We start from the raw sequence: 26,046 nt of genomic DNA on the forward strand, positions 1-26,046 counted from the left end.
CTAAGGCATTGGAGATAAATTTAGGTATCACATTTTTTTCCATTTAAGAGTTTTCAAGATTTTTCTTTCACGTGAAACTTTGATCTTTAAAAATGCCTCTGTTACACATTGAGTTGAGACTCACTGTAATCTCCAAGCTGAGTTGTCATTTCTACTCTCTCTTCTCTAAGAAGGCAAGACACCCCCAGAGAGGGAAGCATGAAGTCTGGTCCTCATTCACCTTTGCATATTCATAAATCTCAATGTCTATTCCATCGGCCTATAGGTACAGAAACTTTACTGCATACATTTTACTTAACAAAAAAAAAAAAAAAAAAAAGCTTTAGGAAGGGAGAGACAGGGAGGAGTGGGAGGACAGAGAAATAGTTGGATCTGAGAAATCAGACAAGGAAGTGGGCATTTGTGTAGCTCCCCCTGCAGGTGAGACCTGGATTCTGCAGCCACTTTCCTACACACCCTGAACTTCAGTGGAATCCCATGGTTAAGCCTGTAAAGTAGGCATTGTGTTCATTTTCTAGATGGATAGATGAAGACTCAAAGAAATTAAGCAGTTCAGCTTGTGGGATGGAGGTGTAGAGGTGGTTTTGTACTCGTGTTTGTGTCTGGCGTTCCTTGCTGAGGGCACGGTCTTCACAGACAATGTATTCTATGTCCATCTGAATTAGATTCTGCTTCAAAGTGTTTGTTCTTAGCAGCTTAATTTACATACCTAGAAAGGGATCATGATTATGAACTTGGCTTAATGCTCTTTTAGAAAGTGAGTTTCTTTTTATAAAATCATTATCTTCAGACTAGACCTCAAAATATGCAAAACCAAAACACGCACGTTTCATTCCTATTCAGTTACAATGAGTATGGTTTTGATTTTTTTTTTTAGGCATTGTGGTGATGGTGGCCATGGAGATTTCAGAATTAATAACACATGTCTACCTCCCAGGTGACCATAGTCTGTCCCTGTTTGCCTTTGTTCCTCTACTCTCTGGGAGGTGTGAGGATATCAGAGCACACAGTCTATTCTGGCTTTGAACTCTGGGCCATTGACTTTGGAACCTGCTCCTGTGAATGATGGCCTTCTAGTCCACCAAGTGACCCAAGGACTTGAGGTCTTAGTTATAACTGTTTCAAAACCAGCACCACAAAATTCTGCAAGCCTACATTGAAATCCATTCAGTGGAGTTTGTTTTATTGATATTTCATAAATCACAAGAGATTAGAAAACCATGTTTTTTAGCCTTTCTTTCTGGATACTTTTACCACAGTGAGTTTTGAATGGCCCTAACTTATGCAGCCTTTTTGTATTTGTCCACACTTCAAGCAGAGTCTATAAAATATATATTGTAAGTTTATTCAGTTATTCGTATTTAGAGTCAAGGTTCCGGTCTATTTGCTGAGTTCTGTTCTAGAGAGAGATAAACATGTTGTTTGTACTTCCTGGTATAGATTTGTAAGAGAGTAGATATGTGGCATGGAAAACATTTTTTGTAGTGTGATTTGCCATGTGGCCTTAAGATGTGTTGTAATCAGGCCTTCATTTGCAATTGCCACCTTCAGAAGGAGTCTTAATTTCATTTAGGGAAAAGAGTAGAGGGAAAAGAGTGGCCTTGTAATGAGGGTTTCTTTTTCTCAGGGGATGCTCTCAATGATCTGAATCAGACACCCCAAGTTAACTTCAGCGGTTGATCCACAGAAAAAGGCACATTCCTTTAAATGATTTGCAAAATCACATTCAAAGAGACCTGTGGTATGGTTACTGCTGGCCAGAGCAGGGTACCATGTACTGACTGTATTCCTGTCTGAGCTCTGCCTTTTCTTAACTTGCCTGGCAGTTTTAGCTAAATGAGTTTGGTGTTTGCTTCTGAATGTGAAGCTCTGGCCCCCTTCTGCTTAGTGGAGAGACTCCTAGATGTCTAAGTTATTTGACTTTAAGGCACAAGCAAAAAATGCCATATTTCTGCATAGTCTGCAGAATATCTTCAGTCAGACAAGACTGACTTCAGGTTCCAGGTCTCGCACATACCAACTTTTTGTCTTTAGAAAAGTTACCCTCTCTAAGATTCAGAATTTATCCCTAGAATTGACAGAATATTAGTATTTGCTTCTCCTGTTAGTGCAAGAACTAAGTGAGATAATCCACAGAACTACACAGTACACTGCTTGGCACACAGCAAATATTCCCCAGATGTTAGTTATAATTTTCTTATTGCTATTATTTTTACTGTATGTCAAAGAAGTGTGGACTATGAATGTTAGAGGTAGAATGTTCTCTAGAAATAGAAAAGACCCTGTTCTTTGAAAGCTGAAGAAGGAGAGGGGGAAAAAAGGAGCCCCGTACTTCATTTCCCATCCTTCAAACTTGTTTATTACAGTAGTAGGTTGCCATGGAAACTTTCGGGATTAAGATGGTATTATTGAGTTAAGCATTCAATAAACACCTCAGGAAAGAAATCTAAGACATGTATGCACACCGTAAGTAGTTTTCAAATGAAAGGGTTATTTGGGGGCAAAGAGGGGATGGCAGTTACTGACTTGCTTGTCTCATGGAGTTGCCCGAGAGAATGACGATCGACTTGAAACTGTGATCATCACCCTGCTTTTGCCTCTTTGAGGGCCGTTCCATAAAGTTGTCAGTAGTTACAGCCAGAATTTCAAAATGGGAAGCTGCTCTTTACGTACCAGGGAGTGTGGCTTTCCAAAATAGATTCTGAAGTCGAAAAGAACTCTGAGTGTTTTTTGAGAAGGGCTGACCTCCTTTCATGCCACTTACTGTGAATTAAAGCTGCGAGGGAGAACTAGTTCGGGCATGTGGTCCAGCACTTAGAGCCGCCGCTGCCAGGGAACAAGATTTGTGTTTCTAAGGAGATACAACAAAAAGGAGAATGCTTCAAGAGCCAGCGGCTGTCAGAGTGTAAAAGTATCTATGTTCAGAAAGGGAAACAGAAGTTGAATTAAGTAATCTTATATAGAAGTTACAGGGTGCCCTTCTGCTAATAATTCCTAAATGCAAAAGCAAATAGTTGTGGTCACAAAGGGCTTAGTACATCTCAGCTGATTTGAGTTCTCAGACTCGAACTGGATGTGATTGGTATTGACCTGCCCTGTGCATGTGATTTTCAGATGGTCTGACTCTTGTCTGTCATTTTCTTGGGTTGTATTAGTAACAGAGACAGAGGGTGACATATTCCAGCAGAGGTTTAGGCAGCCAGTTGACAATGAGAGGCGGAAAACTCTCATTCTACCAACCAGAACAGCAAAACAGAATCCTCTACCAGTGTCTTGAATGCCAGTGTCAGCCCATTTGCAAATGTTTAATCAGTGATTAGCATGGAAGGATGCCCTGGATGGATTCCTTGGATAAAGTATCATCACAGGACAGAAATCACAGGGAGAGTGCACCAAGGAAAAATTACAGTACAGCTATATTTACTTTGTGCCGCTGCAGTGGGGTTTTATTTTCCACAGTTGGAAAGGGAACCACCTGTCTGAACTGCTGATGTCATAGAGCTCCCTCGAGACACAGGGCTGTTGGAAAGCACATGATACTGTATGTATTTGCTCTTACGTCCATATCAGGCTAAGATTGGGTTTCAAATCTGTGCCCTATTGTGGAGTTCATTGAGCAGTGACTCCCAGGTGCCCTCCCACGTCACCATGCCCTTGTGAATTAAAAAGTCGCGTGTGTGAGCCCCCATCGTGAGTGTTCCCTCGACCTGCTGTGCAACTATTTACACTGCAGTAAAATGAATGACATGCATCCTAGGGGTTATCATTTATGGACTCAGTTCTGAAAGTGAGTATGGAGAGACATGGTCTCTGCCCCCAGCCTCCTGCTGATGTCTTGGCTTTTATTTTCTTTCTAATTATCAGGATTTAAAATATATATCTTTCTCAGATTTGGAGGTTTCATGTGTGGATTGTTAAAGAGGAAAAAAAAGAGAATAGAATGAGTAGCATTAAAACATATACATTACCATGTGTGAAATAGATTGCTAATGGGAATTGCTGTGTATAGAGCACAGGGAGTTCAGCCTGTTGCTCTGTGATGACCTAGAGGGGTGAGATGGAGGGGGTGGGTGGGAGGCTCAAGAGGGAGGGGATATATGTATACTTATGGCTGATTCACATTATTGTGCAAAAATCAACATAACATTGTAAAGCAATTATCCTCCAATTAAAAATAAATTTTAAAAATTTAAATTAAAAAAGAATAGGATGTGCCAATCTTTTAAATTTTTGCTTATTTATTTAACTTAATTTTTTTGGGTGTAGCATGTCACTGTGGGGGAATTGTTATGGAATGAATGAATGCCTAATGCCTAATTTGGAAAGGAAAAGGCTGGAGAGTATGACCATGCAGCTTCAAGGCACCTATTGAATTATAATAATTATTTTTTAAGATGCTGAAGTGTTGTATAACCACTGCTCCAATTCTTTGTATCTAGGGTAGAATCAAGCCTTTTAAACATAGCTCCTTAAGGCAACATAAAGGCCACTGCATTGCACAACTCCAGGGGGCACCATTTCCGTCGTCATCCAGGACTCACACTCGTACCATCCTGCTGACTATATGTCCAATCCCAGAAAATATGATGCTATTAACATTACTCAAACATTTCATAAGAATAGAATTGTTACCAATGATCGCAGAAGGCATGCTATCAGTGAAGTTGTTCATTATTTTAATAGTACCATGCATCTGAATTTGAATATCTTTACCAACTTGCAAATTATATGGTTGTTACACAAAGTAGGTAGAAAACAGAGTTTCTGAGAGTGTAAATTACATTCTTGGGCCACATCAAATCAATGTCCTATTAGGGATCAGAACCAGGGTTCTTAATTCCCAGACTTCCCATGATGCACCTCAATTAAATTAATATTTTAAATGATGCTTGGTACTTTTCCTCAAATCTTAGGAACAGAGTAAATAGGATGGGCTAAGACCCCCTGGTTCATCTAATCTTTCCCCTAGTGTAAGATTTTCCTCTGAACCATTAAAAGTGTTATAATATATGATTGATATTAATTAGTTTTCTGTAAAGTACTGCACTCCTTAACATGAACTGAACTAGAAATAAATATATTACCATGAATTAAGATTTTATTAGTTGCGAAGAAGAATTGGATGAAGGCACCTATGTGAAATCCTAAGTACAGGCATCCAATTGAATTAATGCCAGCACTGCCTTGAGATTAATTTGAGTGCTGAATAAGAAAGAGTATACCATAACATAACTGTGTTTACTGAATCATTTTTGGCATCCAAAACTAAAACTACATTATAAATGCAACAACAGGCTTTTCTCCCTTGGAAGAGAGTAGCGAGTGCATTTTGTAATTCAAGTGAATGTTACCCACTGAAAAATGCCTCTAGTCCCCAGGAAGAGAACAGGCTTCTTGAGGACCTTGCATACTCATCCCTCAGAGTTCGCCTACTTTGTTCTGCTCTGGCCTTCTGCAGCCTGGTCAAGTTTTGGAATATTATCAGCTCTATTTTCTCTCTACCCTCCAATCTGGAGCACCTGGTTAGACCTCACTTTATAAGTTTCCATCTCATTATTATGTATATGTTTTGAAAAGGTATGGAAGGTGTTGAAAAGATATATGGGGTTGCCTCAGGGATGTTCCTGATTATGTAAGGAGAGTGGATTATACAGCATTTAAAACAGGGCTGTGAGAGAATACAGTAAAGCTCCAAGGATCACTGTTCACTAATGGGGATGGAAGTGATGCGCCTAGAGGTGAGTCCTGCTGCGCTCTGCCCTAACACCCCTTTACATTCTGAAAGCCGCTGACTCTCTAGTCACTCATTTTATATGCATCTATATCACTTACTTGACAGTGAGTGCAAAACTTTAGGCCGCCACTGCCAAGTAGGAAGATTATGGCCATCATATATATACTTTGAAATTTTCTAGTAGCCACATTTACAAAAGGTAAATTTAAATTTAATAACATCTTTTATTTTTCACAATATGTTCAAAATATTATATCAACGTGTCATCACTATAACTTGTTAATATCTTCTATTCAGTTTTTCACGTTTAAAATTTTGAAATCTTCTGTATATTTTGTATTGACAGAACATCTCAGTTTTGACTAGACACATTTCAAATGCTCAGGACCATGAGTGGGTAGTGGCTGTTGCATTGGACAGCACCGTTTTCAAAGTATATCCCTACTTGGCAGCATATCCTGACACAGAAAAATTACTTGAAAGAAAAAAAATACCTTAAATATCTAAAATAAAATATAACATATCCTTTACATCACTTTATCAATTTCAAAATTAATTGTGTAATTGATCACAAATTCCAGAAGAATGTGAATGCTGAGACGATTTATTTGATGGGCCACTGGTGGCAAAATTGACTTTATATTGAATTGTTTTGCTTCTGTGGCTTTGTTTTCCATTTTTGCCCCCATAGATAGCATCATTTTAAAACATGATTTGCTACTTGGCGGGTCTTCTCGGATTTGCAAACTCATAGTATCTTGTCAGTTTTCAGGCCCCATATGGATGTCTTGCTTCTTAACAGAGAAACTCTTGAAAGACTTTTAGCTCAGATCACTTTTTTTCACTGTATCAGTTTTTTTTTTTTAATTTTATTTTTAAACTTTACATAATTGTATTAGTTTTGTCAAATATCAAAATGAATCGGCCACAGATATACATGTGTTCCCCATCCTGAACCCTCCTCCCTCCTCCCTCCCCATACCATCCCTCTGGGTCGTCCCAGTGCGCTAGCCCCAAGCATCCAGTATCATGCATCGAACCTGGACTGGCAACTCGTTTCATACATGATATCATACATGTTTCAATGCCATTCTCCCAAATCTTCCCACCCTCTCCCTCTCCCACAGAGTCCATAAGACTGTTCTATACATCAGTGTCTCTTTTGCTGTCTCGTACACAAGCTCAGATCACTTTTGTGGCCAGCATCATGGAAACAAAAACTGCTCTCTGCAATTGCTGCTTCTGATCTCTTTAGAAGTAGACCCGGGTCAGGACTGGTGTGAGGTCGGTTTTCCCTTTCTTCACGTACAGACATTTGACATCCTAAAAGTGTAGGTGATGATTCTGTGTGTGCACCCAGAGAAAGTCGGCTGAATGTAAGACTTCAAAAGAAAGTCTGCTCTGCTTTGTTTCTAGAATGGTTTTTAGATGAGGAAGCCAGGAAAGAGCAGATCTCTGTATTTACTCTGATGGTGCTTGGTTTTCAATGAGTTTTACATATTGGTATGTGAATAACAGGTATCATTACTGAGTACTTATTATATGCCAAGAGTTAGGCGTGCATACATCTCATTGAGCCCTAACACCAATCATGTAAAGTAGGTATTAATATTTATATTGCCATTTTCACAGCTAAAAATGAGAGATCAGATAATTAAACTCACTTGGATTCACACAGACAGATGTATGTGTATGCTAAGTTGCTTCAATAACATCTGACTCTCTGTGACCTCTGTCCATGGGAATCTCCAGGCAATGGGTTGCCATTCCCTCCTCTAGGGGATCTTCCTGACCCAGGGATCGAACCCACATTTTTTATGTCTCCTGCATTGGCAGGCAGGTTCTTTACCACTCTTGCCACCAGGGAATCAGATAGATACCCAATGGCAGATCTGCACTGACTCACCCCAAAAGTTATGTTCTCAGAGAAGAGGACCAGGTTTTCACACCACGTTGATGACCCCCTTTAATAGTGAACTTTAAACCAAAGGCAAAGTACTAAAGTTTATAAGTTGAAAGTTTTTTTCACTTCATTTAAGAAATACATTCAGAGAAGCGAGTCAACCAGAGACAATTATGTGATATTGCTTATACGTGGAATCTTAAAAAAATGGTACAATTGAACTTATTTGCAAAACAGAAATAGGGTCACCAGTGTAGAAAACAAACTTATGGTTACCATGGGGGAAGTGAGGGGGAGGGATAAATTGGGAAATTAAGATTGACATATACACACTATCCTAGATGATCTCTTGCATTGGGGGCAGATTCTTTACCATCTGAGCCACCAGGGACTCATATATAAAATAGATAACTAATAAGGACCTACTGTATAGCACAGAGAACTCTATTCAATACTCTGTAATGACCTATATGGGGAAAGAATCTAAAAATAGAGTGGTTACATGTATATGTATAACTAATTCACTTTGCTGTATATGTGAAACTAATATAGTAAACCAACTATACTCCAATGAAAATTAAAAAAAAAAAGAAAGAATTCAGATACTTAATCCTATCTCATCTTTTGATAGAATATAAATTTAGACAATTGAAATGGCTTTGTCCAAGGTCCACATTGGGTCTCTTGATTCCTACTCCACTTCTGATTGTCTTTGTGGTTTATTGGCTTCTTTAAGGTTAGTTAAACATTCAGAATTTTTTTAACAGGAAGGTAGCAAACTTTAAAATTTGGAGTATGGGAAGATTTTCTTCTCTTTCTTCTCTATGCATTTTAGACTTTTTACTGACATATACTATGAATACTGAAAAGTGCATATATCATGAACTTTCACTAACTGACCATATCCATGGAACCAGAATTGACAGCAAGAAATAAACCATAACTAGCTTTCTGGAGGGCTTCCCAGGTAGCTCAGTGGTAAAGAATCAATGCAAAAGACACAGGAGACAAGGGTTCCATCTCTGGGTCAAGAAGATATCCTGGAGAAGGAAATGACAACCTGCTCCAGTATTTTTCCCTGGGAAATTCTATGAACAGAGGAGCCTGGCAGGCTCCCATCCATGGGGCCACAAAGAGTCTGACATGACTGAGTGACTGAGCAACCACAAATATTTCTGAAGCCCCTTGCCCACACCATGCTCACAGCTTCTAACCAAACCAAAGTCAGTCTCTAACTTGACTTCTGGCTTAATAAACTAGGTATATCTGTTTCCGTACTTATTCATATAATGGCTAGAGTAATCATCAAACATATACTTTCTGAGTGTGTCTGGCTTATTTATCTTCACATTATATTTGCTGGAATAATGCACATTTTCACGTATAGTAGACGTTTTTTTCATTCTCACTGATGTATTTGGCTATACTTTTGAAGTGTAAGAATCTCAACAACCATAATATTGCCAGTGGAATTAATAAGTTTATTGAACTTTAATTACTATTTAAATTGCTTTTTAAAAGAGTATTAAGCTTACTTTTATTTGATTCAGTCTAAAACAAAATAAAATAACAAACTCAATTATGGAGCCTTAGCGGTCGCAATGTAAGGTATATCCCAGCAAACCACTCTTGTCCTGTGTTTTTACGCAATATTCAACATAGGGTAATATAATAGGGAAAACAAAGAGGGCACAGTCTGAAAATACCCGCAAGAGACTGCCGAGTTGGAGTTCCCACTAAATAGCTTTGTATGGCTGTGTAAAAGGTTAGGTGTGGCCTATTTTTAGGTACCCTACATGGAAATGGATGTACTAAGATGGATGGTAGAAAGTTATACCTCGGGAGTTGTCAGAAATTTTTGTTTTGAAAAGAGGTAGGAAAAGAATCCTTTCCGATCATCTGCTTGGGGCAAAGTACATCCTGGGCTCTTTAACGCTTTTGAACTGTTGAAAAGGGAAACTTGTAAATTGCCTTTTGGAGATTTGTTTCCCAGGCCCAGAAATCAAGCTATCTTATGTTAGTTTTCTTGTTTCTCTTTTTCTGGGTGCAAGAAAATGGGAAGTGTAATCTGTTTTGTGAGAGGATACTGCTGGGGTGTCCAGCACTGCACATGCTGGTGGTTTATCAAGCACCTTTTTCCTTACCGAGGCTTATCATTTCCCTGGTTTTCCTCCACTATTACCAGGGCTCCTTCTCCAAATGTTCTGTTAGAGGAATTTAGTATGTCTGAGGCTATTCATTCAGCACTAAGGGACGATCTCTAAGTGGATGGTATTATTTGGCTCTGAAGCACAGATCTTCCTTCTGCTAAATAGGGTCGTATGTACAAAGAAAAGAGCTAAACAGGACAACTGCCTAACTTCCAGTGATATATCAACTATTTATCCTGTGATACATCCTGATTTAATATATTTGCTAATAATGCCAGGATAGCATATGTTAGGCATTTGTCCTTCTTTTCTATATCCACATTCTATAGTAACATCTCAGATGATCTTTCTCAAATTAAAAAAATAAAAAAGAAATGGTAAGGTCTCCTTTTACCAAATACTATGAGCTTTTTATTTAATGGGCCGAGTGCTCTGGTAATAGGAGGCAGGAATGTTACTTTAAGCTCTTATTTCCATGGACCTTATTCCTATTTACAAAACCCTAAATTTCAGATCCATCCACCCTTCTAAATCTTCTCTCTCTGGGTAACATTATTTCTTACCCATTGTAAAACCAAATCACATGTTAGTTGTTCAATTACATCTATATGCAGGCATAAGTGAATAGTCACTATCACATCCACTGTGTGTTTTTCATCCTTACTATGCAAGCAGGGACCTGATCTTCAACGTGACTTGTACCATTTAATAGAGTTAATGATAAACAAGATGAAATCTTGCTATTTCTCTGGGGTAATGACCTGGGCTTTGTAAGATCCTCGGATCTGTAGAAGCTGGTCTTCTTATGGGCAATATTCATGAAAGTATTATATATTTCCAGTTCTCATCTATTCTTTTTCTGGAATGGTTAGGAAGTTTAAAGATCCATATTTCTATGAGAGTGTGTTTTTACTTTTCCTACACATTCTCCCTGATTTCTAGTTCCTTTGAACAGTGCAACATTTGCATTCACCCTGTGCAAAGAAGCTTTCCCAAGTCTCCTGTCTCTGTCAGGGCAGAGACATCATGCATTTGAGAGTTGACAGGGATCTTAGATATAACTGAATCCGACCACCTCTATCGACAGATGAGGAAACTGAGGCTAGAATCATTAAGTGAACTGCCCAAAGTTGAATTGCAGAACCCATGTCCTTTCTACCCTCTTTTTCCTTCCTTTCTGGGCTAAATCAAGATCCACAGAGTCACTCGACTTATCAAGAAGACTTGAGCCTCATGTCATCACTTGAAATCTCATGAATTTGGCCTTGGTTTCAGCCCTGTGAACCATCTTCTCATGAAAATTCTTAATGGTCACAATAATGATCACCCAAGTGTAGGAAGAGTAATTTGCAGGGAAGATCCATAAAACTGCAAGAACACTAATTTGAAGAGGCTGACAGTACCGCTTTCACTCCTGTGGAGATGGTCAGCCTTCTAGGGGAAAGGGGAGGTCAAGGTCTCATGTGACATTTGGAGAACCCAGAATGAGGTTCCTGCCCAAGAACAGGGCTGCAACGTGACAGCATTTACACAGGTGGCTCCGCATTCAGGAACAGATTGTGCTACAGAAATTCACTTGCAAGTTGCTGGTTTGAAACTTGGACTGCATTTTTCACACCAGTCAATTTCAGTTGTCTCCTATCAAAGCCACATCTCCAACAGCTCTTCCCTTCTTCCTTCTATAACTGCCCCATCTTATTCCCAGCTGGTAAAAATCCCTTCTTGAGAAATTTTCTTAATACTTTGGTCACACCATTCTAAAAGTATTTACTTTTTTTTCCCCTTGGTATGTGCTTCTGAACGCCATTAGATGCAAGAAGGGAGAAAAAATATGATGAACAAATATAGATGCTTTTGTATAAATAACTGAAATCTTCTTAACTGTACCAAGGATAATTGCATTTTTCAATGGAATGTTTGTTTCACTTAACTGGTGACATTTCAAGCTGACAAACAAAGTATAGATGGCCATGGCATCTGGGGTCAGTGATTTGGGCCCACCTCTCAGGCAAACTTAATAGCTGAAAGCTTTCTTTTCCCCAGAATTCAGAGTGTTTTTCAGGGGGCCAGATAGTAACTTCTCCCAGCCTTGCATCCTGAGTGGAGTGGCTATTAGACTAGATAGGCAGAAATGGCTTCCTTTTAGGTATATGATGAATATTGAGGTTTATAGTGGATATCAGAGGCTGTTTCTATTTGTTACATTCCCTGTACGTTAAGAATGCATAGTTATAAGTCTGAATCTCTATATTTCTTTAAAAAAATGAATAGTTTTATTCTTCTGAATATAAAAGCTGTACATGTTTATCTCAGAAAATTTAAAAATTATAGAAAGACACATATATTCACACATACAAAAATTTAAAAGAACTTATGTCATTGGCCACTATTAACACCTTGCTATGTTTTCTCCTTATCCTCTTTGTGCTTCTGTTTTTCTGAGTGTTATTTATATGTAAATTTTTGTGACTATAGTTTCTTCAAATATAATTTTAAACCTTAATATATTTTGAACATTTTCTTATTATGCTATTAAATATATTTTACTACAGTTTTTAATGATAGCGTTGAGTATATATACATACTGAGCATGTCTGTATGAATATATATGAGTTTATATATATATATATCTATATATATATATGCAGTGTTCCATAATTTATTTTGTCAGGGCATTATTGTTGGACACTCACACTGCTTTCAAGTTTTCAATAATGTAAATTATGTAGCATTGACTATCTCCACACTAAAAATCTTTCCATGTATCCCCCTGTTGTTTCCTTAGGATGAAGTTCTAGAATTGGAATTTTTGTATCTATGGGGTTGCCCATTTTTAACATTTTTGACACACACTGCCTGCTTGTCCCCTAGAAGAATCTCTACTCATTTATAATCCAACCAGTGGTATTTGACATCTATTTTTGATTGAGCTGCTAAATGCAGAGGTCAGTCTTAAAAGTGGTCTTCTTGGTTAAGAATATTTCCTCAAAAATCCTGCATCTAGTTGGGATAGCAATAGAAAGTAGGATTTTATACAAGGCATCACAAAATTTAGCTTAGACCTTAAGCTAATTACTTCCTAAGATGAGAATTTATTTCCTTTCTACATCCTCACATTTTTAGGATATATATTTACTCTGCTAGAGTAAATTCAAATGCCAAAGCACTGGAAAATATACAACAGAAATAAAAGCAAAATAACCAAAACCCTTCCAAGTCTGATCTGGTGGGATTAAAAAAAAAAAAGGAAAAAAAAAAACTTCACTTATTTAATTCTTCCATCTCAAGAATAGTTGAAAATACAATTTACTTCACTACAATCAAAAGAAGTTAAGCTCATTAGGACCCCAGCCCTAGAAATAAGCACCAAAGGGAACTGCTTGACTAACAATTTTTTTTTTCAATTTAATAATTGTGTACCCTAATTTTCTCTCGCCCTCAGGAACTTCAGTTAGGGGATAAAATGTTTTTCTTACTAAGTGAGTTATGTTATTGAGGATCAGTAGGACTTTAACATTTTAAATAATAACATTTAATAAAATAGCATGTGCTTTATATTGTTTAAGTTAAAAAAAAAAAACCCAAATAACCCTGTTGAACAGTTCTTGTTTAAACAATCAATAACTCACTGTATTATACATGAATTAACCTGAAATAATTAAGGTAAATGAAAATGTCTGTAAATGCTCAAATACATCAGACAAAATCAGATTTTTAACCATCCTTTTATTATCTCTTATCTGTGGGCCTAATTAGCATACTTCTTGCCTTACGTTTAATTTAGTCCAACTGACTGCAATTTGGACTAATTTGTAGGTAATTTTTTGTTTTAGTGTGAGAAGTTCCAAGAGCAGGTTTTGAGATCCATGTTAAAATACAGGCTCAATTGCCTAGAGCTGGTCTGCAGACAATTTCACTGGAGATGAGAGAGAGGTTGCTGAAGTTGTTTATCACCTCTAAGTTTACTGAAAAATAAAATAAATAAATGAATGCTAGGAGGCAATAAAGTTGTCCACTGATTTTCCTCTATTTGTTGCCCGAATATGCTTAGTTCACACTGACATTACCATGGTGGTTTTGTGTAAAATATTCATTTTAGAGTCCTGTAGACTAGGGCCCTTTATTATACCCTGCCCTCCTACCAGCTTCTGTGCCCTACACGGCCACAGCTTCGAACACGTCCCAGGGGCTCAGAGCACGTGCTCAGACACTGATGTGGAGTTTCAGGATCAATGAGCCCCTCCAGGAATTAAAAGCCAGCAATTGAATGCCTGTTAGTAATGATTAACTTTAAAAATATTAGCCATTCTGGGCAGATCCCTTTCCTTTCTAGGCAGGTAGCATTCCCAGGAATGTTGGTTTCCCATTAAATAGACAGTCTCTAGGTTATAAATTTGCCTCAGGGGACTTAGCTGTGCTTTTGATTTGAGAATAAATGTTAACCTTATGTATGAAACTTCAGTCTTCCAAGGAGGATTTTTATAGATCTGTATGCTCTTTTTGACTGTTATCTAAATCCTGGCTCTGTCTTATTTTTCTGTTATAAAATGGGTACACAGATCATCTTTATTGGATAGTTTTGAGGACTAATTGATTGAAATGTGCTGTCTGAACTGCTGATCTCAATGTCTAGCCCTTATAAGCTCTGCTGTAGGTTTTCTTCTCCCTTTTTCTTTCTTGAACATTTTCAGCCTTAAGTGTATTCTTATGCAGTTTATTGTAAACTTAGAAAAACAAATGAAAAAAGATATTTATGCTAGTAGCTCTTTACTTCTGAGTTCTCACCTATACATGTAATAATTAGATCAAAACCAATTGTCTTTGCTGTTGTCTACTTGGGTAATTCAGTTTGAGTTTATTTTTTAGAAATGGCAGTCTGAAATATGGAGGGGAGCAAAAGCCTGGAATTTGGGGCAGGAGTGGGGATTGAAACCTAAATGTTATGTTCTTAGTTACATTTTTTCCGAAGAATTGAATTAGTCTCTTGAAGGTGTATTTTCTCTTTTGTTATCAACTTTAAGGATAGATCCTCTTGCCTCCACCTATGTTGGAGTCTTGAGAAATGTTAACAGAACTTCTGAGCAGAGAAAATCCATTGGGGTGGAATCCAGGCTCTATGTAGATATGGAACATCATGTGTACTTAACAGATGCTAATAAATACCTCCTCCTATTGTTGAGACAAAATGGGGTTGATTTGGGTGTGCATTTAATGTTTAGTGAAAGGACCTTGTACCTAGAAACTGTATATTTTAAGGAGGACAGGAATCTGGATATTGAGGAAAATAGCATTGCTTCTTTCATATCAGATTATTCTCCATTTTTAATGTCTGTCATCCCCCAAATTGTAAGTTCCCTTGTGTCCATGACATATGCTGTCTTGGAAGTGCTTGCAATACATCGCTGTGGACACAATAAGGTTTCAATAGATCTTTGTTAATTGAAACCAAACATTTGGAAATCGTGGAGGCAGAATTGATGAAGGGGTAAAAAGAGGGCCGCAGGGAGAAAGGAAGGGAAATAGTCGAGGTAGAGGGGAATCAAATATAGAAACTTCCTGGGAAAGACCAAGGTTGATGAGTGACTGACAATTTTTGTTTTCCTAAGAAAAGAAAAACTGGACATAAGAGAAATTTTAATCTGAAGAGCTAATTAACCAAATTATAAGAACTCTAAAATATCCCTCTCATTAGTTATCTTTTTGAGACAAAAAACAAAAGATAGTGGAAGTTGTTATAATTTGCCCCAAGGATCTAGATAAATTTGTATGTGTATACAGTAATAGAAATTTGCGAGAAAAATTGTGGTAGGCTGTAGTTTATAAATCATTTCAATGTTTTGACTTCTGACTAACCCCTCTTCGTAATAGTAAGAAAAAAAAAGTATATGTATAATTTTCCATTATTTGTAAGAGGGAGAATGTGCCAGTGAACTGTGTACACACACACACACACATATCCACCTTTGGTTTCAGTAGGTGCTGATTTAATTAAGAAAAAGTAGAACTAGATGGCAAAAAAGACAAACAAGAAAGCCCTGACAACATAATGTAAACAGGTTGAAATATCAAAAGCAATAATACAGAGTATTCCAGTGTAAAGAACTTCTCTAAAAGATTTAAATAAGATTAATATAAATATATGTACATACACACATATATAATGGATGCCTTGCCTTCAGTGAACATGAATAAAAATATCAGAGAATATCACGACATGGGGATAACCTGATGATAATGAATAAACATCAGCTCTTCTTGGTCAAGTGACCAATATTATTTCACAGTTGACTGTTTTGAGGGCAGAGCCAATGACCTTTGCCCTGCATTTTAATAATTTACTATAGTTTTACATTAAATCAGAATATAATTGTGAAGAAAATTAGTGTTTCTTTGTGGGGAATGCAGAGTAATGCCACTAATTGCATGTATAAAAGCCTTCCTGAGGTTGTATTTTCCTGTTCTTTCTTGATTTAGAAAATTAAAACTACGGTAATTTTCCACTCTTTGTAAGAGGCAAAATGTGCCAGTGAAATGTATTCAGCTAACTTAAAATGTCAATGCTTTTGGCCATCTTTTTATGTCTGGTAATGACAAACTGTCAATTTCATCACATTATTCAGGAATATACTAGCAACTTGTTGCAGATATCAGAGTAAGCGAATTTTTTTAAAGAGTTGTGATCTGAAAGAATAAACAGTCTGATTTTTTTTTCTTTTTGGGTTGTTTTTTCTTTCACCTTAATATTTGAGTGACTTTTTAGTTAGAGCAAATCACCATTTTTTTCTTGATAAAGGGAAGGACAATAGAGAATTCATTAAGTTAAACTTAGTAGAATAAAAAATTAAACAAATAGTGCTTGAGAATTAGTTTTAGATACCTGGTGAACTTTTTTTCAGATGAAATATTATCAAGTAAAAGAATCGAGCTGATTTTAAAAGTATATGGATTTTATTCACAAATATACAACCACGTGTACATCACTCTGGAACTTGGAAGGGTTAAATCGGACCACTGTGGGGTTATGGAAGTGTTTCCCAGAGTTGTCTAGTACCTTGAATTTGTTATGGATTCGATGTGTAGTGTTATTCTAAAACAGTTGCACCTGCGTTAGCTCTCATTGTCTCAGGCTCGAAGCTGAAAAATTCAAAAAATGAAAAAGCTCAAGAAATGAATATTTCTGTTAATAACATGTTGGTATTTTTCCCCGACTCCATGAACATTCTTGATCTCACAGGCAAAATGCACAACCCAGGGCACTAGGGTTGGAATCCAGTGTTTATTCAAAAAGGCACCCTAAGGCAGTTAGAGAGGGAATGCTACATGTATGGGGGAAAAAAGGCAGCTGGAAACTAAGCTGATCTGGGCACAAGCTGCAGCGACTGTCTTGACTAACTTGTTTTCTGAGAACTATGAGAGAAATGGAAATGATTTGAAGGACCCTGAAAGGATGGTATTTTGTTGCTTGTTCTCCTTATATGGAGCAAAGAAACTGCAGTAACACTTCTCGGGAGCTGGTATTCCCTGCTGCCACGGGGACAGCCGTTTTCTGCGTGGAGGAGTTTGTTTATACCTTAAGAAATATAGTCTGTTTTGTTGATTAAATAAACAAAAAAAAAAAGTCATGCCTCATCCTCTGCTTTCAAACACTCCCCCAATTAGAAAATATCTCATAAAAATGCATCATGTGATACTATCTTGCTTTAGTCCCAAACTGAGTTCACTTGGATGTCTTCAAATTTGAGTCCTGAGGGAGTACACATTTGAGCTAAGAATGTAGTTACTCTGTCATGAAATAGGCAGCTTTGCCACTTGCTTGTTTTGGAAGGAAAATAAATTAAAAAAAGATTGCAGGGGATTTTAGTTATTATATCGTCAGGGCTCTGTTTAGAGTTGGTGGCATTCAAAGCTGGCTTTAGTCACAGCATGATGCTCCAAAAGTCCAAGTGTTCCCTTTCTTTCTTTCTTTCTTCTTTCCGTTTTTTTTTTTTTTTAAAGCGTTACTTCACTGAGGCAGAGGGCTGCCTTTGAGTGACGTCACAAGTTTGAGCAGCTAGCAGCACAGGAGAAGGGAGGCTGGGTGAGTGACAGCCCAGCCTACTTTTTAATAGCTTTGTCATGTGACTGGGGACTGTAGTAAGACAGGTGCCTTCAGTTCACTCTCAGTAAGGGGCTGGTTGCCTGCATGAGTGTGTGCTCTGTGTCACTGTGGATTGGAGTTGAAACAGCTTGATTGGCGTCATTCAGGAGCTGGATGGCGTGGGACATGTGCAACCAGGACTCTGTATGGAGTGACATCGAGGTGAGCTGGGGCTGGGCTCGGCACTGCAGCCAGGACCAAAGCCTCCCTCGCGATGCAAATATTCCTGTGAGGGGGGGAAGGGCTTGGGTTTGGGTGAGGAAAGGAGGCAGAAAAGTAGCTGGGGGCAGGTGCTTTTGGAAGAGAATCTCAATCTTATCTTAACTCCTATAAGTTTGCTATTTTAAGGCGACTCGGAGATACCTTGAACAAATCAAAGCTTAGCTGCTGTCATCAGGATCTGTTGCAGTTAGAAACTCTTTCCATGTGCCTTTGGCTCTGTTTCTACTCATATGCAATATTTATGCTCTAAGATATTGATATGAATCAGAAGCTGAAGTCTTTCCAGTGGTGTTTAGTGGCCTGGTTGGAAAAATGCCATTTCTATTTATAATAAGATGAAGATAAAAATATTAAAATGGATGGACTCAAATCTAGTCAGTTTTGACTCTAGTCCGGATTTTTTTTTCTTCTCTCTCTGTTCATCAGACGGAGAACTCAGAAAATCCTAAATAATCCTGCTGGGCTATTTTAGATTGCTTTTCCCACAGAACACAAAACTACAAAAGCTGATTCCTTTAAAACTCCTCTGTGTGATTGAAAGCTTTGGCCAGCAAAAAAAAAAAAAAAAAAGACCTGCTCTACAGTGCAAGGTTTTCCATCAGCATCTAGGCAGGGAAGCCAATGGTTAAAACTGTCTGTACCACGGAGAGCTGCCTGAAGCCGGAGAGAGAATAGAGTTTATGCAGGACTGTGTGTGGAGCTGCTCGCTGCTTGTGTAAAAATAGACGGCAATACATCAATTCCACAGCCTCTGCTGGCTACAATTCATACAGGGGGAGAAAAAAAGCAAGCCGGTTTCCTCGTAATCTCTGGAGTCTAGAGTGACTAGCAGGGGGGGGACGGAGGACGGCGGCATGTTTGCATTCAACACAATGGAATGTTCTCGGAAAGTTTGGCCAACTTGGGAAACAAGTGAAACTTTCTGTGGACTCTGGTGAGATGGACCCGAATTGAATTGCAGGGAGGATCTGAGTAGCTAACAATGAATCTGGCAAAGGGCTGGGAGAGCTTCCTCTGGGAAGCTGGGGGCACGTAGGGTAAGGGGAGGATCAAGGGCTACACGTGATTTGATTAAATAAGATGTCCATGTGGTACGGCGATACACATCTAAAGTGAAAATAATTTGGCCAAGGCCGTCTGCAAACGCATTTTTCTTCTCTAGCGAGGCATGCCCTGGATTCTTAACTCTTCGCTGGGTTTGCAAATGCTGGCTTCCTCTGCCTTCTCCTGCCTTGGCAGATGCTTTTTTGCGGATTGTAATTGTTCTTATCTTGTTGTGATTTCTTGGTAAGGTGGGAGAAATATGGATAATTCATATATCCTGTAGCTATTATGAGTCAGGGTTCTAAGTGGCTTCAAAGTCCTGATTGTCTTCGAGTAGCTGGAGTATCCTGTGGGTGGTTGTCTGGCTGGCACTGTGGGTCTCAGCTGCTGTAGTTTCATTTTTCCATCATGTATTATTCCTGATGCCGTTAGGAGTTGACTGAGGAACTAGATCATATGGAAATAGGGAAGATTTATTTTCATCGTTGGCATTCCTGCAGTCATATTCAAAGAAGCATCAGAACTGTTTAGAACAGGGGCTCTTTAATTTTGTGCTTAGGGAGGTGAGGTCTCGGGCTAATTGTCCAGTCGTGGATTGAGTTGTTGGTCCGTCGGCTGAGACCGGCCAGTCGCTCCTCTGTTGCACCGGAGGCAGCAGGCGGCTAGCAGCCCAGCCTTGGTGGCAGCAGCCCTGGGAATCACCTCCGCCAGGCTCAAATATTACGAGCAGCAGGTAGTGGAGGCCGCTTTCATTTTTTGAATCATTAATGTTTGCTGTCATCCTAAAACGTATTATGCCCTTTTGCACATAATGACAAGACAGCACGTTGGTTAATAAAGGCCTATATTACTGTAGCTACTCGGAGTCCCCAGTGTTTCGCAGTTTAATGAAGGTGATGTTCAATAAGGTTACTAAGATTGATCGAGACAGTTCTGATGACATACACTCCACTAAGACTGTCACTCCTTACTGACCGCTGCCCTCCCCACTCTCCCCTGCCTTGACTAATTTTTTTTAAGAAGTAAGATTCTTTTTTCGTTAATATAATTAATGTGGCCAAGTCCACTCTTTCTGCTCTCCTTCTCTTTAAAATTTACCATCAATGGCACAAAAACCTCCAAAAGGTTAATGGAGAATTATACTTAATTATAATGATTCATTATCATCAGTGCAGTTAAGCTAATTTATTGTCTGTTCCTTAACTAAGAGAAAAGTCTGTTGGGGTGAAATAACGTACAATAATTAGCCTTTTGTGTTTAGTGACTGCTTTCTCTTTTTAAATCTTATTATAAAATTAAGGCTGCGGTTGTGAAATAGCTGTCATAGTTGCAGAGAGGCAGTAGAATGTGTTTCTGTAAATTGCCATAAAGCACACCTGTTACAGATGTATAGGGAAGCCGTAAATACCAGCGTGTCAAATGAGGACAGTTACAGGGCTCGGACTGTTAAGCTGGCATCATCCAAAGACCAAATATAAATTAATAACAGGAACACTTGCTACCACTAATGTGTTTTAGATTATCAGGATAATGCCACATTCAGAAGTCTTGATTTTATTAACACGTCAACATTGGAAAGAACATCTATGCACATTTTTCAGCCATAACAGAAAAGCAAAAATGAGAGAAACTGACAGAGGAAAGGAAAGAAATATGTGAATGACATCAGAGTAAAATACAAAAAAAAAAGATCCGTCTTTTCAATGGTTTTAAAAGTTACTGAAAAATACATATTTCTGAAAGGTTGAAGGGTTTTGAAGAGCCATGCCTGTAGAGGGCTGTTAAAGAGAGAGACAGCAAGAAGTTGTCCACCCAATCAGTGTCAGCATTCCAAGACATGGGTTCTAGAGTGTGCTATCCACAAAAGGAATTTAAACCAAATGCACAGATCGTGTGTTATCTAACTTATTTTTTTATTTTCTTGTTGTTTTTGCTTTTTGTTTTAAAGACTCTCCTCCAATCCTAGCAGTTTCTGTACCACTGAAAAAGTTTTCCCCTTGTCTCTGGATTGGTCATGTTGTAGAAGAGTTAGCAGTGTGTATGTGTATTGTATTTGGAGGACAAGCAGTGAGCAAGTGTAGAGACTGGGACGTGTTACACCCATAACAAAACATGAACATTGCACCAGAACAACACCTTCTCTTCAGCCTAGCTTACTTATAAACCTAGTTTAATATACTGACCTGTAACTTTGGGATAACTCCAATAATAAAAAAGGAAAGACCAATAAAATGATAAGGAAAGAGTTGCAATGGAGGTGATTGCTCTTCCTTGGCATTACTTTTGTGCCTGCCTTTCAGGATCTCTCTGGGGCCTGGTGGTCTTAGGGAGGAACTGCAGGAATGTTCAGGCTCCTCCCAGCCTCCCCTTACCTACTGCTGACTCCATTACCCAGTACCTACTTCTCAGCGTGGTGCTTACGATCACACTGCTGCATATGACCCGTGTAATGTAGCCTGCCAGGGATGACAGGGGCACTTGAGAAAAAAATCTGCATACAACTTATTTTATTCAAAATCTAAATGTCAAGCAGCATCTTCAGCTTCATGCCCAACTGCTGCCTGGATAGGAACAACTCCCCAGCATCTCTCCTGACCTTGGAAGGGCGGGCCGTGAGGTTGACACCTGGGAGGGTGTGCCTGCCGACTGAGACCCCTCGGCTTGCAGGTGGGTTAGTCGTTATAGCTCTGATATCACCAGACCCCTGCAGTAAGCAGTTTCTGCAGGGTTCTTCACAGATTGCAGTGCTGTTAGTGGTCAGATAGCCAGTTCGAAGTAGAAATCCGCCTCTATGGGAAGAGGGTCCACTTTCTCAAAAAGCCACCGTAGGAAACAGTTAACAGACCACTTCTTAACTACTGTATGCAAGGAGGTGACAAGCAGCCCAGCCACAGCAGAGGGTATTTTAAGCCTCTCAATATATTGAAATCATTTTTTAAAACTCCAAGGAAAAAAATCATTCTTTTGAATTCACTTAGAGCAAAATATAAATGTTGAAGAAAAATAAGATTGTGTGGTAGAGTGGTTTTTCTGTTCACACATCAGGTGATCCCAATTGTATACATCCATCCTCAGACCCACACGTGAGCACACAAGACTTGCTAGTTACACGTAATGAAAGATACAATGATAATAAGAAATGTGATTTCTGTCCTTCATCTCAAGGGACTTATTTTTGATCTGTTTAAGATGAAGTTCAGAAGCTCATGAAAAGTCAAGTAAGAGTAAAAGATTTAAATACCAATTCAAGAGAACCATGGACACGTTAAAGGACTCTGCATCATTAGTTGCTAAATGAATTATATGGATTATAATAGTTAAAGGGAGCATAAGTGGAGAGTTTTCCTGGTATAGTTCTTATTTTTTTCTCATTTAGTAATCATTTATTTTGTCTCTCTTGTGTGTGATGGCAATTCCAAGGTGAAATCAAATTTATAACTTTCCCTCAAAGAGCTTCCCTGATGGCTTGACATGGTAAAGAATCCTCCTGTAATGCAGGGGACCTGGGTTCAATCCCTGGGTCAGGAAGATCCCCTGGAGAAAAGAATGGCAACCCATCCTACTATTCTTGCTTGGAGAATCCCATGGATAGAGAAGTCTATCGGGTTGCAAAGAGTCAGACAGGACTGAGCAAATTTCACTCAAAGTGCTTATACTCTGGGACTACCCTGGTGGTCCAGTGGATAAAACTCCATGCTCCCCATACAGGAGGGCCCAGGTTCAATTTCTGGTCAAGGAACTAGATCCCACATGCCACAACTAAGAGTTTGCATAACACAAGGAAAAGATCCCGCATGCTGCAACAAAGACCTGAAGAGCCAAATAAATAAATACTTTTTTTTTAAAGAGTTATTCTCTTTTTAAAAAAAGAGTGGAATGAATTTTTGCATATAGTTAACCAGAAAGCAATTTGAAACTTAGTACGTGCTATCAAAGAGGTACAAACAAATCTAAATTTATTTCTAACTGGACAAATCAGATGACTTCATGGAAGCATGGCATTTACCATGGATTTGGAGGTAGAGTTTGGGATCGGATGGTTCTGGCAAAGTATCCTTTGGGAGCAAAGGGAGTTAAAGAGTCTAGGATGTTTTTTGCTGGGGACTAAAACCCTGGAAACCAGCTTTGGTGGTGTCGTTGAATTAACCAGGCTTAATTCCTATCACATGCTATTACAGTTTAATAAATTCCTGCAGTTAATGAAAGTTTTTTTTTTTTTTTCTCCCTGCCTCCTGCAGTGTGCTGCTCTGGTTGGTGAAGACCAGCCTCTTTGCCCAGATCTTCCTGAACTTGACCTTTCTGAACTAGACGTGAACGACTTGGATACAGACAGCTTTCTGGGTGGACTCAAGTGGTGCAGTGACCAATCAGAAATAATATCTAATCAGTACAACAACGAGCCTTCAAACATATTTGAGGTAAGGACAGACCTTCGGGAAAACTAATTTCTCATTGAACTTGGTTTAGGCCATGCTAACATGATTACTGGCCTGAAAACATAATGGGTTCTTGCTTTGCTGTCACCAAAAGACTTTTTAATCATAGTTAGGTACTTCCTATTTTGTGGAAAAACAATATTTGGAAAACAAATGGCTTTTTTTTTTTTTTGAGAATTAAGGCCCTGAGGACCCATAACAGAGTGTATCAAACTCTGTTGAAATATTAAGAGATTGTGAAAGAATGAATGACAAAGAAGAGCAAATGACTAAACCTGTTTTTTTCCTGTCTATTTCCCACAGAAAACGGTACCTAATGTAAAACGTAAAAGAATGTATTTCCATTTAACCAAAGGGTTAGGTCTACCTTTACTCATTTTACAAAGTAGGTTTATAAAATAGTAGACAGGGTTGTTTTTTTTTTTTTACTATTAATATTATATTTTGATCATAACTCTGATTTATTTATATTATGGGAACTTCTACACCCAACTACTCTGGTATTTACTTATAATTTAGTCAAAATTAATTTACCTTTCAGTAGTGAAAATTACCTCCCAGACTTTAGACTCTTTATTATAAGCCTACCCTATAATAAAGAATGTTAATCTGTACCTATTAAAGTGTTACTTTGAGAAAAGAAGTTCTTTCTCACAAGATCAGTGCTCATTTACTTGAAAATGAATGATCTCTTATGGGGAGAAATGAAGTGGTCACTCTAGCAAGTAAAATGAGTTAGGATTGTCGAATCAACTCGTTTTCAGTGTCGGCACCTCTGGCGCCACCATTCTCATGCAACATTTTCTACCTACCATGAGCCAGGATTCATACAAAGTGCTATAAAATTATTTTTTATCTACCAGCAGAGACACTTCTTACACTTCAATGTTGTTTGGTTGAAATCTCGAGTCATTAAGAAAACCAATTTTACAATATTTATTGAGTTTTTCCAGCACCCAGCACATAAAAGGCACTGAATAAATGTTTATTGAGTCATTAAGAAAACCCATTTTACAATATTTACTGAGTTTTTCCAGCACACAGAAGGTGTTGAATAAGTGTTTCATGAGCAGTGAGTGACGGATGAATATGGTAGATTCAGCAGTAATAGTAATAACAAAGTGGCCAACCTCTTGGAACACTTTTGCTTTACATATGTCATCACGCTCGTCCCTCAAAACAACCTGTTATTGTTTAGGTACTATTCTTGTGATTCTCATTTTACATATGCTGACAGTGAGTTTAACAGAGGCCAAGTGATTTTCCCCAAATCACACCATTGACACAGACGTGGGATTTGAACCCCAGGTGTATCTGACTTCAAAGTCTATTATCATTGATTAAAAATAGAATAACTGAATTTGGGTGACAGCCATCCTTTACAAAGACATATCAAGCTGCTTCTTTGCTCAATATATTTAAAAATAGAACAGAATCTTTGCTTTCAGTGTTGGTTGACATGGAAGCAGGTATATAGCTGGTGCGCTGAGGTGGCTGTAGATTCTGTCAGCGGCTAAGATTTTATAATACGTCTGGAGCATTAAGTGGGTCTTAGAAGAGTGCTTAAGGTAATGGAGTTAAGGCTGGGGAGGAGGAATCAGGTGGAGGAAACACTGAGGGTTTGTGGTTAGTTATACTTTCCCAGGCTTCTCAGCCGGGTCTCGGAAAGTTCATGTGAGGACTTGGCTGGTTCGAACTGGTAAATTGAACATTCCTCATTCAGTACACTTGTCAGGTTACAGGCCCATTTTAAGTCATGCTGCATTAAATAAACAGTACTTTTAAAAATGTTCATCTCCATAGACCTCTTATCTAAAAATCGGCTATTTCATATTGGGTGAATGCCATGCATTTTGCAGAGGATGGTTAGGGAATAACTAAAACGGTGAGTGTGTGTGTGTGTGTGTGTGTGTGTTGGAGGGGGTGGTGGCATGGTAGTTGGTGCCTCCCTGGTGGGCTGGTTGCAAATACAACCTTTTTTTGTGACCTGTGTCCCTGAATTTCATTTTGTGACACCTGGATGAGGTACTTCCCATTAACATTTTCAGAGGACTTGGTTTGGCAACTAGTTAGATATCTATGGATGCTGTATCTACATGCTGCTGCTGCTAAGTCACTTTAGTCGTGTCCGACTCTGTGTGACCCCATAGACGGCAGCCCACCTGGCTCCCCCGTCCCTGGGATTCTCCAGGCAAGAACACTGGAATGGGTTGCCATTTCCTTCTGCAATGCATGAAAGTGAAAAGTGAAAGTGAAGTAGCTCAGTCGTGTCTGACTCTTCGCGACCCCATGGACTACAGCCCACCAGGCTCCTCCGTCCATGGGATTTTCCAGGCAAGAGTACTGGAGTGGGGTGCCATTGCCTTCTCCAAGACACCCCTTTTGTTTTCCTATGTAACTTTCTACCACTGACAGAATTG

General features: G+C 38.7%; 1 protein-coding gene across 7 annotated transcripts in view; it reads left to right on the plus strand.

Annotated features, from left to right (window-relative positions):
* PPARGC1A (PPARG coactivator 1 alpha) overlaps positions 1 to 26,046 on the plus strand; it is a 409,900-nt gene that overhangs the window by 285,307 nt on the left and 98,547 nt on the right. For 4 of the 7 annotated variants that reach the window (XM_025290240.3, XM_044946038.2, XM_044946037.2 and 1 more), the window contains one exon: positions 23,429 to 23,608. In XM_025290240.3, coding sequence (XP_025146025.1) covers positions 23,429 to 23,608 — 180 coding nt within the window. Of the gene's footprint in view, positions 1 to 3,645; positions 3,788 to 16,580; positions 18,087 to 18,158; positions 19,081 to 23,428; positions 23,609 to 26,046 lie in introns of those variants that run through there. The other 3 variants (XM_006080501.4, XM_006080500.4, XM_045166304.1) reach the window with 3 other exon arrangements.

This window comes from Bubalus bubalis, chromosome 7 (assembly GCF_019923935.1).
Source record: "Bubalus bubalis isolate 160015118507 breed Murrah chromosome 7, NDDB_SH_1, whole genome shotgun sequence".
Classification (NCBI taxonomy): Eukaryota; Metazoa; Chordata; class Mammalia; order Artiodactyla; family Bovidae; genus Bubalus; species Bubalus bubalis.